The 12,787-nt window shown below is 29.5% G+C and overlaps 1 protein-coding gene across 1 annotated transcript; it reads right to left on the bottom strand.

Moving 5' to 3' along the window:
• Nucleotides 1–8,007: 8,007 nt before the first annotated feature.
• LOC140882271 (serine carboxypeptidase-like 51) lies at nt 8,008–11,780 on the bottom strand. The gene is made up of 13 exons (XM_073288181.1): nt 11,192–11,780; nt 10,961–11,055; nt 10,743–10,850; nt 10,417–10,657; nt 10,259–10,302; nt 10,108–10,175; nt 9,919–10,024; nt 9,611–9,810; nt 9,458–9,527; nt 9,118–9,168; nt 8,914–8,966; nt 8,588–8,720; nt 8,008–8,152 (listed from the first exon to the last, which is right to left on the bottom strand). Exons 1-13 carry the CDS (start codon nt 11,328–11,330, stop codon nt 8,084–8,086), a joined length of 1,377 nt encoding a protein of 458 aa, XP_073144282.1. The 5' UTR covers nt 11,331–11,780; the 3' UTR covers nt 8,008–8,083.
• Between the last annotated feature and the right edge of the window lie 1,007 nt (nt 11,781–12,787).

Here is a 12,787-nt window from a genome sequence, read left to right as displayed (position 1 = left end):
AATCGAATCGACAAAAAAAAACCGGATTTCATTAAATTAACAATTTCATTTATATTTATATTTATATTTATATATTTTATTAGATGATATTTAGTTAATAAAAAAACGTTAATAAATTTTAGTTGATTGTTGTTTTAAAATCATTTAGACTTTGAATTTAAAAATTTTACAAAAAAAATCATGTAAAAAGACAACATATTATATTTTAAAATATATTTATATTATTAATTAAAATAATTGTATTAAAATCGAATTAATCGATCAAAATAACCAAATTGTTTTTTATAGAAAACCGAATCCGACCGAGATAAAACCGTTCGGATATACATATATTTTTTTGGGTAAATTATAAATCCATACCCAAACCTATTTTCATCTTACATTTTAATACCTCGTCCATTTAAACTTATTTTCTACTCCCTTGAGAGAGAAAATTTTGTTTAAAAATACCAATTCTACCCTTATCTACTAAAAATCCTAATAAATCACAAAAATCGTCAGTAAAAAAAATGAGAGAATGAAAAATAAAAACAAAATTAATCCAAATAGTATATATATATATATAAATTCAAATTAAAATCAAAGAACATAAACCATATCATATACATGCTTATGTTGATACAGGAGCAAGTATGTGTTTAGGAAGCAAACATATACTTCCAAATCATTATTGGAAGAAATACGATAAATGATTAAAAGTTCGAATAGGAGATGGATCAATAATCATGTTTGATACAGTAGCAGAAAAATTAAAAATAAAAATTGAGAAAACAAAATTTGTAATACCCATTATATACCAAATGGAATCAGGAATGAACATTATAATAGGAAATAAATTTTTAAAAGAATATCTTCCTTTTACACAATTTGAAAATCACATAATTTTAAACAAAAGATCATCAATGATTTACATTCCTAAAATACGAACAGCATTTCATGTAGGAAATGAAGGATTTAAAAAGAATTTTCATAAAAGAAATACAAATCCAATAGAACTAAAAATAAAAAATATTTTAACGATTAATCCTGAAAAAGAAATCATGAAGAAATTTCATGATATTTGTTCTGAAAATCCTCAGGACAAAATTAAGAAAAGAAAACAATTCATTGCTTCAATAAAACTTAAAGACCTTAATATCACAATCGTGAAGCACCAAGAAGATGTAGCATGGATGATGTAAAAATATTTGAAAAAGAGGTTCAAGAATTATTAAAACTTAAGATAATCATCCCTAGTAAGAGTTCACACTCTTCACCAGCCTTTTATGTCAGTAAGAAAGATACTGATAAGAAAAGAATGGTAATTGATTATCGAAAAATGAATAAAGCAACAATTATGGACGGATATTATATCCCAAATAAGAATTATTTACTATCTTATATAGGAGAAATGAAATATTTTTTCAGACTAGATTGTAAATCAGGATTCTGGCAAATTCAGCTAGAACCACAAACACAATTACTTACAGCATTCAGTTGTCCAAAAGGACAGTATCAATGGACTGTATTACCTTCGGACTCAAACAAGCACCAGGTATCTTTCAAAAATATATGGATGAATCTTTTAAATCATATGTAGATTTTTGTTGTGTTTATATAGATGACATATTAATTTATTCAAAAATACTAGATCAACATTATAAAGACCTCATGACAGTATTAGATATTTGTCATAAATATGAAATTATACTTTCTGAAAATAAAGCACAATTGTTTAAAACAAAAATAAATTATTTAGGATTACAAATAGAAGATGAAAAACATTGTTTACAACAACATATACTTAAGAAAATTCATGATTTTCCTAGTGAAATCAAAGATAAATATTAATTAAGAAGATTTATAGGATTATTAACTTATTCTGGAAATTACATTAAGAAACTTGCAGAAATCAAAAAACCTCTTCAGACAAAACTTAAACAGGACTATAAGTGGAAATGATCTAAAGAAGATATTAATTATATAGACACTATTAAAAAGAAAATAATTAGTAATCTTTCTGAGTTATATTTTCCTTCTAATAAAGACATAATAATAATTAAAACAGATGCTTCAGATGAATACTGGGGAGCATGTTTATAAGCTTATACATGAGAAAGAAATTTAGAAGAACTTACTAAGACAGCTACTAGGAATAATGAAGAATTATGTAATTATACATCAGGAACTTTTCAAGGTGCACAACTAAATTATAACTCAAATGAAAAAGAATTATTAGCTTTAATATTTACAATTAGAACTTATGAAATTTATCTTATCTCTAAACCATTTCTAGTAAGAACCGATAATATGAATTTAACATATTTCAAGACAAAAAAAAATATCAAGAAATGCTGGGAGAAATGCAGCAAGATTAATTAGATGACAATTAGAATTGAACCATTATCAATTCGAAATCCAGCATATCAAAGGAACGGATAATTCATTACCCGACGCATTAACCAGATAACTTCATCCAAATTATATTATCCGTAGTAACGGAATAACAAAGAAGATCCTAAGTGATCCAGAAAATAACTGCGAGTCATCTGAACATGCCTCAGAAAGCATGAGGAATATAAATTGATGAAATGATATTTATATTCAAAAACATGAATTACTCTATGAGTAAAATAATCAATCTCATAAAGATTGGTTCAATTCTTGCAAAAGAATTCATAAATGCAATGATACGCATAATAAAACTATCCGAATTACTCACGATAAAGAGTTAAATTTCTAACCATTTATATATATATATATATATATATATATATACATATATGTTCTCTTGTGCAGGATGGACAAACTAAATCAATTAGAGGAAATATTGATCGACATACAGGAAGAAATTCAAATTCTTCAACAAAAAGAAAAGAATATAATCGGAAAAATTCAGAGGATAAAAGAGAAGATGACAACCTCGTCATCATCATCCTCACCAAGAACACCAAAAAAGATAGCAACTTCATTTGATAAAATAATGGAGATGAATGAGAAACAGTCAGTGGTCACAGCCAACACTAACAACAAAGAAAAAAGAATCGGTAGTCACAGCCAACACCGATAAAAATGAAAAAGAAGAAAGTACGTTTAAAAGCGCCCTTGAAACAAGAGAAATAAAGATGGTCAATTTGCGACCACAAAAACCAATTTTTGAAAAAACAAATTTTTCAGAAAAACTCAAGACTGAATTCTTTGAAGCACTAAACTATTTGAGAATAGCCAAACCATCTGTAGGATCTTGGCTACAAACTTGTGACACACAAAGCATATCAAGAGCAAGAACACTGCAGGGTGATCCAGTGCATGAAGTCGCAAGATTCTTTTCAAATGGATTATTAAGTGGATTAGAAGTCAGTCCCAACAATCAAGAGATAGAACTATTTTCATATCAATTGAGAAATAGTATCATCCAGTTCAAGAAAGCAGTCTTCAAAGACGATCCGGGACATTGAGTATTAATTCAACCCTTCCAGATTGGGAAAATGACAAATTCTATCAACCGATGATATACATTCAATGTCGAAGAAATAAAGACAAGTTCTTATTTGAAGGATCAAATGAAGAGAAACCAGTAATAGATATCTCAACACTTCCTGATAAAGACATTAATTGACATGATCTCAAAGACAGAAAAGATTGATGGAAATTCAAAGGTTAAAATAAATTTTGCAACTAGTAAAATTTTATTAACCACTAAACACAAAGAGACAATCCAAAAGAAAGAACAAGCCATGTTAGCTCAATTCGAAGCTCCAATCTATGAAGCAAAAGTTGACATGATCAGAGAAACTCAACAAATGCTATGTCAAAGACTAAGACCAATGATTTCCACTCACAAATGTGGACATTGCCAACCAATTCAGACAGAAGAAGCAGCTGTCAAAGAAGACGAACCAATAAAGAAATGGTCCGAATGTGCCAGTGATTCAGAAAGTGACACAATGTAAAAACAAAAAAAATCGTGGACCACACCACATGTGAAAGACATCCACTCAGATGTAAAATGAGTTGTTTTCCATTATGTAGTGTCGGGTGGTCCCCTTCTTTTCCTTTATTTTAATTTTGTATGCGTTTATCCACGCCTATAAAAGGAGATGTTTGTGTTGTAAATAAACAGGTGAAGTTTGAGTATCTCTCTCTCTTCTTAAGTTTCTTACAATCTGGTTCATACAAGACCTATGAAAATTATCAGAAACTAAGAAACATAAAATCAGAAATAAAATTAAGCCTTATGGCTAATAACTAAACAATCAGGGCATAAGGAGGATAAGGTTGGAAATCAACCATTGAAGTTTCATGTCTAGAGTAAACCTGGAGATCCATAGAGCAAGTACCAGTTGATCAAGTGATCGTTAAGGGAAAGCAAGAATTTGGCCTCTGCTAAAAAACAAGACTCATTCAATCAAGGTAACCTTCATAAACCTCATGCAGCCCTTAATTTAAAGAAATATTCAAAATACATTAACCATGTCATCATCCATTATAAGAAATGGAAGATTAATAATAAAAAACTGGTTTGAAACAGAGGATGATCATGAATATCATTAAATAATTATGATTTAACCATATTCGAATCAATTTATCAACTAAAATTTGAAATAGTAATTTACGAATGGGACCATTTTGGATTAAATCATTTATCTGTTATAAATGAATCAGATCTGTAAACCAATGAATAAAAAGTTCATAAGAATTAAGAAGTTCGTAAGAATTCCGCAACCTGGTATCAGAGCAGTTATTAAAACAGATTACTTATGCCTGGAGTAACCTTAGATATTGAGATTAAAAATTTATTTGATAAAATAATCTTACTAAACGATTCACGTCAAATAAATCAATATTGGAATAGAATAAAAGATCTCCAAACCCTCTATTTCAAAAATCATAAAAAAGAATATTTTTCAAGCAACTGGAAAATGATAATTCAGATTTTTAAAAATGAAGAAATTGAAGACATAACAATCTGTTATGTATAAAAATAAGCTTTGTTATCGAAACCCGGTCAACAAAAACAAAATAGTAAAAATAACAATTTTTACTAAATGAAAAATGTATGAACATACAAAAACAAATATCTTTAATTTATATTTCATGAATATAAATTTTGATATAGAAAATTGTGAAAACAATTTAAAACATCTCAAAAATTGTCAATCTTCAATTGATAATTTCGAAGATTTTCAGAATCTATTAGAACAAATCGATTCAACAAAAAGACTTCTAATAGCCTTAAGAAAATTAAGAAGTTCTATCATTTGTTAAAATGACAGAAGTAACAATTCAAAATCAAAACAATCAGATTGATGAATCTGAAGAAAACCAAAAGTATAATTTGAATATTATATTTAATCAAAGTAAGTTTGCTGAAATACAGAAAATAAGATTTTCTAATTCAAAAACTAATCTAATAGATCAACCGAGAATATTAAGCAAGATTTCAAATTTTATTAATCCCAGAAAAAATTTAATTTATTATTCGATTCGTACAAAAGAACGATAATGTAAAATAAATAACGAATTAAGGTCTAATACTCTGAAGTTGTTAACAACTCAAGATATTGATACTATCATGGCAAAAGCCAGTGAAAAAGAACGATCTGTACTGAAATATGTTCATATCGGAGGAATTGAAATAATAGTATCAGCTCACTATCGAGAAGAAATAGATACACCAATTGGAATCACAGTTCGTGACAAATGAATACGTAACTTTGAGGATTCTATCCTTGGAAAAATTGAAGGAAACTTATGTTACAAAAAAATGAAATTTTGTATTTATCCTCAATACAATATATCTCTTTTTGATAAAAATATAAATGACTTTTTAACACTAGATTATTACTTTTATAGAAATAATCTTATGTTAACAGAAAACCATCCAATCAATATAAACTATGTTTTCGGCGTAGCAATGAGTAATAATTCTCAAACAGAAATAATTTCAACAAAACCAACTATTTCTGTTGAAAGAATGTTTGAAAATATTACAAGAATTGAACACCCTCGAAAAACATTTATTGAAGAAATAAATCCCTATAAAAGATGGAGTTCAGACGACCTCCAAATCACGAAACAGTCTGTACCAAGAAGATCATTATCATTTGCTAGAAATGATGAAGATATTCTTGAGAAGATTGGAACCATGAATCAAAATATTCTAAAAATTAAACAAGCTATTGTTAATGAGTCAACCTCATCACAATGACGTTCTTAATAAAATTAGAAAAAGATATAGGAGATTTAAAAAATAACATTAATAAGATCAATCTAACAATACAAGAATTAGAGAAAAATTTCAAAGAATATATTGATTTAGCAACGACTAGATTAATAATTGAACAAGAAAGACATAGTAATGAAATATTAAACTATCTTAAGGAAGTTCTTCCAATAGATAAAGGAAAAAGGAAAATGGAGGAAGAACCACCATTCAAAATCGAATCATGGTATAGAAATCCCCTTAGTTATGGAAAACATAAGTATGGAGATGTTTAGTGAAACAGACCAATCTGATTTTGAACAAATAGGAGTAAATACAGAAGAATTATATCATTCACATCAGGAATCAGAACAATACAGAGATATGGATATTTCAGAATCAGAATCCGAAGATAGTTCTAGACCACGATTAAATCTACGAACAAATGTAGAAGGTAGTGGCGGAAGAGATGATGAAAAATTTAAATATAACAGAGACCAATATTCTGGATCTTATAAAGATGTTAGAGATATTCTAAGAGAATCAAAAACATCAGGATTTGTGAAACAAAATATTTTAGATTTAGGCTGTTCAACAGCTAAAGAAAGAAAAGCAAAGATAGATCATTGGGCAAATGAACTATCAGTACAAATTCAATTAACACAATTATTAGATAAAAGTGAGAATATTCAAGTTTTAACTCATGAGATGATAAAAATGACATTGGTAGGAGCAGTAAGAACGTGGGCTGAAAATCTAGTAATTACTAATCTACCACAAGGAATGACAGTACATCGATATTTTGAACTATTTGTTGATGCCTTGTACCAAGAATTTTTGAGAGTTTCTAATAATGATGCTAATCTGGTAGCAAAAAACATAGAACAAAATAGAGAAATTTTTATTCTGGATAATATAAAATTATGCAATTTATGTTATCTAAAAGAATTTATATGTGATTATGAAACAAACTATTATCAGTTAATAGAAGCTGATAAAAAAAAACATTATAAATTAAGTATTTTTAATAAAATACCTAATATACCAATAAATAGTAAAGATGAATTCTTAACTAGCGCTTATGCCAAAACACTAAGAGGAGCTATTAAATTTATTAAAGATATTATAACAAAGAAATGTCATGAAGTAACATTAAATAAAAGAATATCCAAATCTTACAAACAAAATAATAAACTGTGTTGTGAAAAAATGAAATTCAAAGTAAAAGAATATGGTTGTAAAACAAACATGTCACACAACCATTTAAAACGATAGAAACAAAATAAATTTAATAAACCTTATAAATCTTTTAATAAGAAATTTATTCCCTATAAGAAAAAGAAATTTAAAAGAAATTTCTTCAGAAAACTTTACAAAAGAAAATTTTATAAAAAGTTTGATAATAAAAAACCAACTTGTCCAAAAGGTAAGGGAAAGAACTGCACATGTTAGTTGTGCAATGAAGAAGATCATTATGCAAATGAATGTCCAAAACGAAATGAAAAGAAAAACAAAGTTAAACTATTAGAAGAATTATACACTCTTGGATTTTATCCAGTAGAAACAGTTGAATTTTCATCAGATGATGAAAATATTTATTATCTTGATGAATCAAGTGAATCAGATTCTGATTCCGACTCTACACTTGATAGTTTCAAAAATAATAATGCTTCTGGCTAAGCCAAGGGCATTTTTGGAAAATAAAAGTCTAGGTACTAAACTCAAATTTTTGTTTCGCTTAGGTACCTATTGCCAAGTTGCCCTATTTTTTTTTTAAACCAAAAAAAAAAAAAAACCGAACCCACCGATTTTTATTAAACGTGTGAAGCCGAGAAATTAATGAATTGATATTAAAATGCTTCATTTAATATTTTGCAAATTCAATACAATTTTGATTTCCTATGCAACTGGAGACTTAGTGACACCACGTATCATGCTCAGAGCCACACAGGGCTGGTCAACAGGTACCTGAAAATTCAGACAAAATAAATAAATCAATCAACTCCAAATACGTCCGTAGTATGAATGTGAATAAATATAGAACTGTATTATTTATTATTTGGACTAGATATTTGGAATTTATAGGATTATCGAGTTTTCGATTACACGAAAAACTCTTTCAAGATTTTCTGACACATATATAATAGATTAGATAGGTAGGAAGACAGTAAATGAGAGCCTGTCAATCAATCGTCTTTAATGTTAACACTTTAGCATTTCATTTTATTTTCATCATGTATTTTAATACAGAAATATTTCGGTGTATTTATTTTCCTCTGATTTGGGGAACTTTATGATATTCTGAAAAACGTGAACGATGTGTACAATGCTTTGAATTGATGATTTATGGCATTTAAGTCGAATAAATATAATTTTTTCTTGAAAAAAGAAAAATAGACATACAAAGTGGCCAGCTCCAAGAATCCAGTAGAAATGTAAGTTCCTGTAAGATTTGAAGTAACCCTTTGTCATCTTTTCTTTCCCACAATAAAGTGGTGTTCTATCCATGCTCAAGAAACTTTTCAGCCCATCCCATCTGCCGCATAAATGAATAAACACATGTTAGTGAATCTACATAGTCATACATAAGGTCATTTTTTGTTAAAAAAAAAATGTTTGACCGAGATTAGATAATAGAATACCCCCTTCATATTTAAATTCGGATATGGATATCGAAGAAGAGGTGCTAAATCAAAATTAACATATACATGTATTCAAATTTTACTCACTTGAGCTTTGACACCCATGCTTCAGTTCCTTTTGTGGAGCAAATGACATCTAACTGCATGGCATTACAAATTTGATCAGTACAAATGAACTTTACAATTGAAATACATTTAAGTCGAAATCCTAGCCAAAAAAACATTAACGTTTCCTTGATAAAAAACAATTTGTGTAGAATAAGGGAGAAAAAACAAGACTGGAAGTCTTACCTGACCGCTATAAATGGTCATATTGACTCCTTTAGCCAGCAACTCATCAACCTGTTGATAATGGTTAAAACAACCAAATAAACCACTTTAATTTGGTGAAACTACTGGTGCTGCTTGAATAGAACACTAATCCATTGATTCAAGTCGTTCGAAAAATCCCATCGAATCGCATATCATTATTTCACTTAATCTTTTACTCAATATGCATCGAACACAAAAATAACAGACCACAATGTTGGGTGATCAAAGACTCTAAGCAATAAAAGAACCAGAAAATGGAATATTTTCAATATTTTTCTGCGTAAACGCAGAAATCCCTTCAAGAAATTAAATTTGTCACCTCGTCGATCCTTGGCTTCATGAAATCTGCTTCTAATGCAGAGAAAACAAGATCAGATTGCCCACCCCATCTGCACACACAACACAAGCCCCATAATCAATACGAAAACAAAAAAGAAAATGAATAGTTGAAAATAAACAAAAATTCACATACAGAACATCTTTTGGTATAATCTTCAGTTTCTTTTTTATCACACCATTCATTAAGCTATCAATATCACCATCACCACCCGCAGTAGACCTCAACGAATTCAAATATCTCGAGTATCTCTTCATCGCTATGTGTTGAGATAGCTCCGAAGTTGTTAATGATACAGGATCCATCCCTGAATCCAATAGAAAGTTGTAGAAATCCTGCAAATATTCCATCACGAGACATTAAACCCGTCGAATATTGAGTCGTAGGAAGCAATTTTTAAGATTAGGGGGGAAAAAAAATTAAGGGAGAAGGAGAATTTTTACAACTGAGTTACTGCTAGAAGTAATAACATTCTCGAGCTCGTTCCAGGATTCGGTAGCCTCTTCGAACTCACCGTCGTCAAGTTCTTTTTTAATTTGCTCAGCCAAACTGTTTTCTGAATGTAAATTTATCAGCACAACAACAATATATTTTCTTCTGAGAACAAGAACATGAATGAAGCAAGGTTAGACCCGTTTGATTTTTCTAGGCCACTGTTGTCTAGCCTGGAGACATCTTTGAGGAGAGGACCCCATGAAAACTGCAATAAACATGTGCAATCTTGGAATATCACTTGACTAAGTTAACAAAATCTACATATAATTTAGAATGTTGAGTTCATACCACAAAATCTTCTGGTGAAATCCAAGTGTCACCCAATGCAATTCCTAGATACAAGAAAATTACAAATCAGAACACTCAGATGAATTTCAAGCTTTAAACTTAGGTTCTTCTCAAGACATTGAAATGCTTATTTTTTCCCATTAGAGAACAATGATCACCTCCAAGTTTGAGCTTTAACTTTCCAGATTCTATAGCTTTGAGAACTGATAATCCAAGGGTAACAGCATATTTTCCTCCATAAGATTCTGCAACTATATAAAGAGGGCTCGTTTGGAGACTCTGCTTTCTATTAAAAACTTGAATCAAAAGTGTAGTTAAATCAGTGGCGGCTTCATAATCAGTTTTCACCAAAATTTTTGTATCTTCCACAAAACTGTATCCAGTCCCAACAGGATTATCCTACACGAAAACAAAATAAATAAAAACAACACAAAATATAAAATCATCTAACATTGGGTACATTTTGAGAATACGCAATTCTCACCACAAATAAGAGATCAGCAATGCTTAGCCATGTCGAATTCCTAGGCTTCAAATCTGTATCCAAAGGCCCAATTTCTTCAAAATTCCCAATCCCAACACCAGAAGCACCCTAATTAACCAGATTCAGAGGAAAAAAGTACATCATTCATTTGATAAAGTGAATCAAGATTTGTGCAATGATCTTTTTTGAAAATTGAACAAGTAAAATACTATACTGACAGGTCCACCCTGCAGCCAAAGAATGATTGGCCATGGCTTGTTTGGATCTTGATCCCTGTTTGGACTTCTGTAATACCACCAAAACATGTGGGCTTCTGTTACATGTACATACGCAATACAGCCCACACAAGACACGAAATCAGAGCAATAAAATGAACGCAATTCTCATCCAAAACATGAAAAAGAAAGAAAAATCGAATCTTTTCAGCATAAAAAGAAGCAGCGGCTTACTGGGCCTGACTTGAGCATATCCCCACTCCTCTGATCCATCTTCAGTTCCTGCAGCTTTGGCTGGTGATACTTGAAGAAAAAGTGGAATGAAGAACACAAGATAAGCAAAAAGAGGTGCAACAAAATGGGACTTTCCCATTACAAAAGTAGGAAAAAGGCGAACTTTTCCACTTCCCAGGATTTAAAAAATAAAAATAAAAAGCAATAGGCAGTGCAGATCGAAGTGGGAATGTGGAACAGTGTAAGTGGGGTTTTATATGCAAAATTGGGATCGTGATTGGACGGTGTTCTTGAGTTCTGGTCTCTGACTTCAACAGAAATAACCAAAAAAAGTGGGGGTGCAAATCAATGGGAAGGACCAAAGGAATTTGACTTCACTGTTTATTTAATCTTTCTTATATTTCAACAAAAAATTAAATTTATGTTAATTTTGTAAGACGAAATTTTTTTGTTTAGATTATCATTCAAAAAAAATTAATTTTATTTAAAAAATATTACTTTTTTATTAAAAATATAAATAAAATTAACTCGTTTCATAAATAAAAATTATACTACCTCTCCGAAGAGAAAATATTTATGGTGGTGGCGCAAGGTAGACCGTAGACGGAGATTGAGTGCCAGAAGGTGAATAGTCCTTTTCTAGGCAACAAGAAAGACACTTCCATCGTTTCGTTTGAGCCACAAATATTTTTCTTTTTTCCCATTATTTTATTAGGTGAGATAAAACGTAATGTGAAAAATATTTTTTTTGGCACCAAATTTCTTTACACTCGATAGTTATTCGGGTAACATAATCTTCTTATGCACACTCAATTTCTTTGACTTGAGAAAAAGTGAGAGTACATTCACCTTTTTATGAAAGACACGTTTCTTGCATTTTGATATCTTATCTTTTATTTCTAGTATACAAATTTAAGATTCCATTTTATCTTCACCCATAAAAGTTTTCAAATATATTCCATAAAAGTTCTTTGCTTTTAATATAATGCTAAAAATAGAAAATAATTCGCCTTTGTCTCAATTGCACCATGGCTAAAATACTAAATAGACCCCTACTTAGCATTTAATATTACAAATCAAATCAAAGAAATATAAAGGTGAAATTATATTTTACTTTTATTAAGGTATTGTCGTGATAGTGCATGTAATAGTTGATATTTAACATTATACGTGAAATCAAACTTTTTTAATGAACACACACGTGGAGATAAATATCCACTTTTAGATTCAATATTAAGGTATTCTCATAAGGGTTGAAATTTCTCAAATATAAAGTTACAAAATGGATCACAAATATAATTAATGCCGGCGGAATTGAGCAATACAAATTTATAAAATGTGATGAGAACATGGTAGCATAAAGTTAATACTCACATACTACATTTTAAAGGGTTCAATATGTAATCATATATGTTCAAAACAATTTTAGACACTTACATTTTGCATTAAGATGTATCCTTTAAAATAGAATGAACTGGATCACAAATAATTATTAATTAATGCAAGCGAATTGAGCAAAGAATAATTAGTCATCATTCGGCGAACATTTCTTTTTTTTTTAATTAAAAAAAAGTTTAACATAGTTAAAATAATAAA

Source organism: Henckelia pumila, chromosome 2 (assembly GCF_033568475.1).
Source record: "Henckelia pumila isolate YLH828 chromosome 2, ASM3356847v2, whole genome shotgun sequence".
NCBI lineage: Eukaryota > Viridiplantae > Streptophyta > Magnoliopsida > Lamiales > Gesneriaceae > Henckelia > Henckelia pumila.
Note: the sequence above shows the minus strand (reverse complement) of the source record. Positions and strands in the feature narration are given on the sequence as shown.

Excerpts from the sequence above, each read along its gene's own strand:
- LOC140882271 (XM_073288181.1), bottom strand. The coding sequence starts at position 11,330 with ATGGGAAAGTCCCATTTTGTTGCACCTCTTTTTGCTTATCTTGTGTTC. Across the intron at positions 10,303-10,416 it reads GTTAAAGCTCAAACTTGGAG|GAATTGCATTGGGTGACACT; the intron begins GTGATCATTGTT and ends TCTTGTATCTAG. Across the intron at positions 8,721-8,913 it reads GCATGGGTGTCAAAGCTCAA|ATGGGATGGGCTGAAAAGTT; the intron begins GTGAGTAAAATT and ends TTTATGCGGCAG.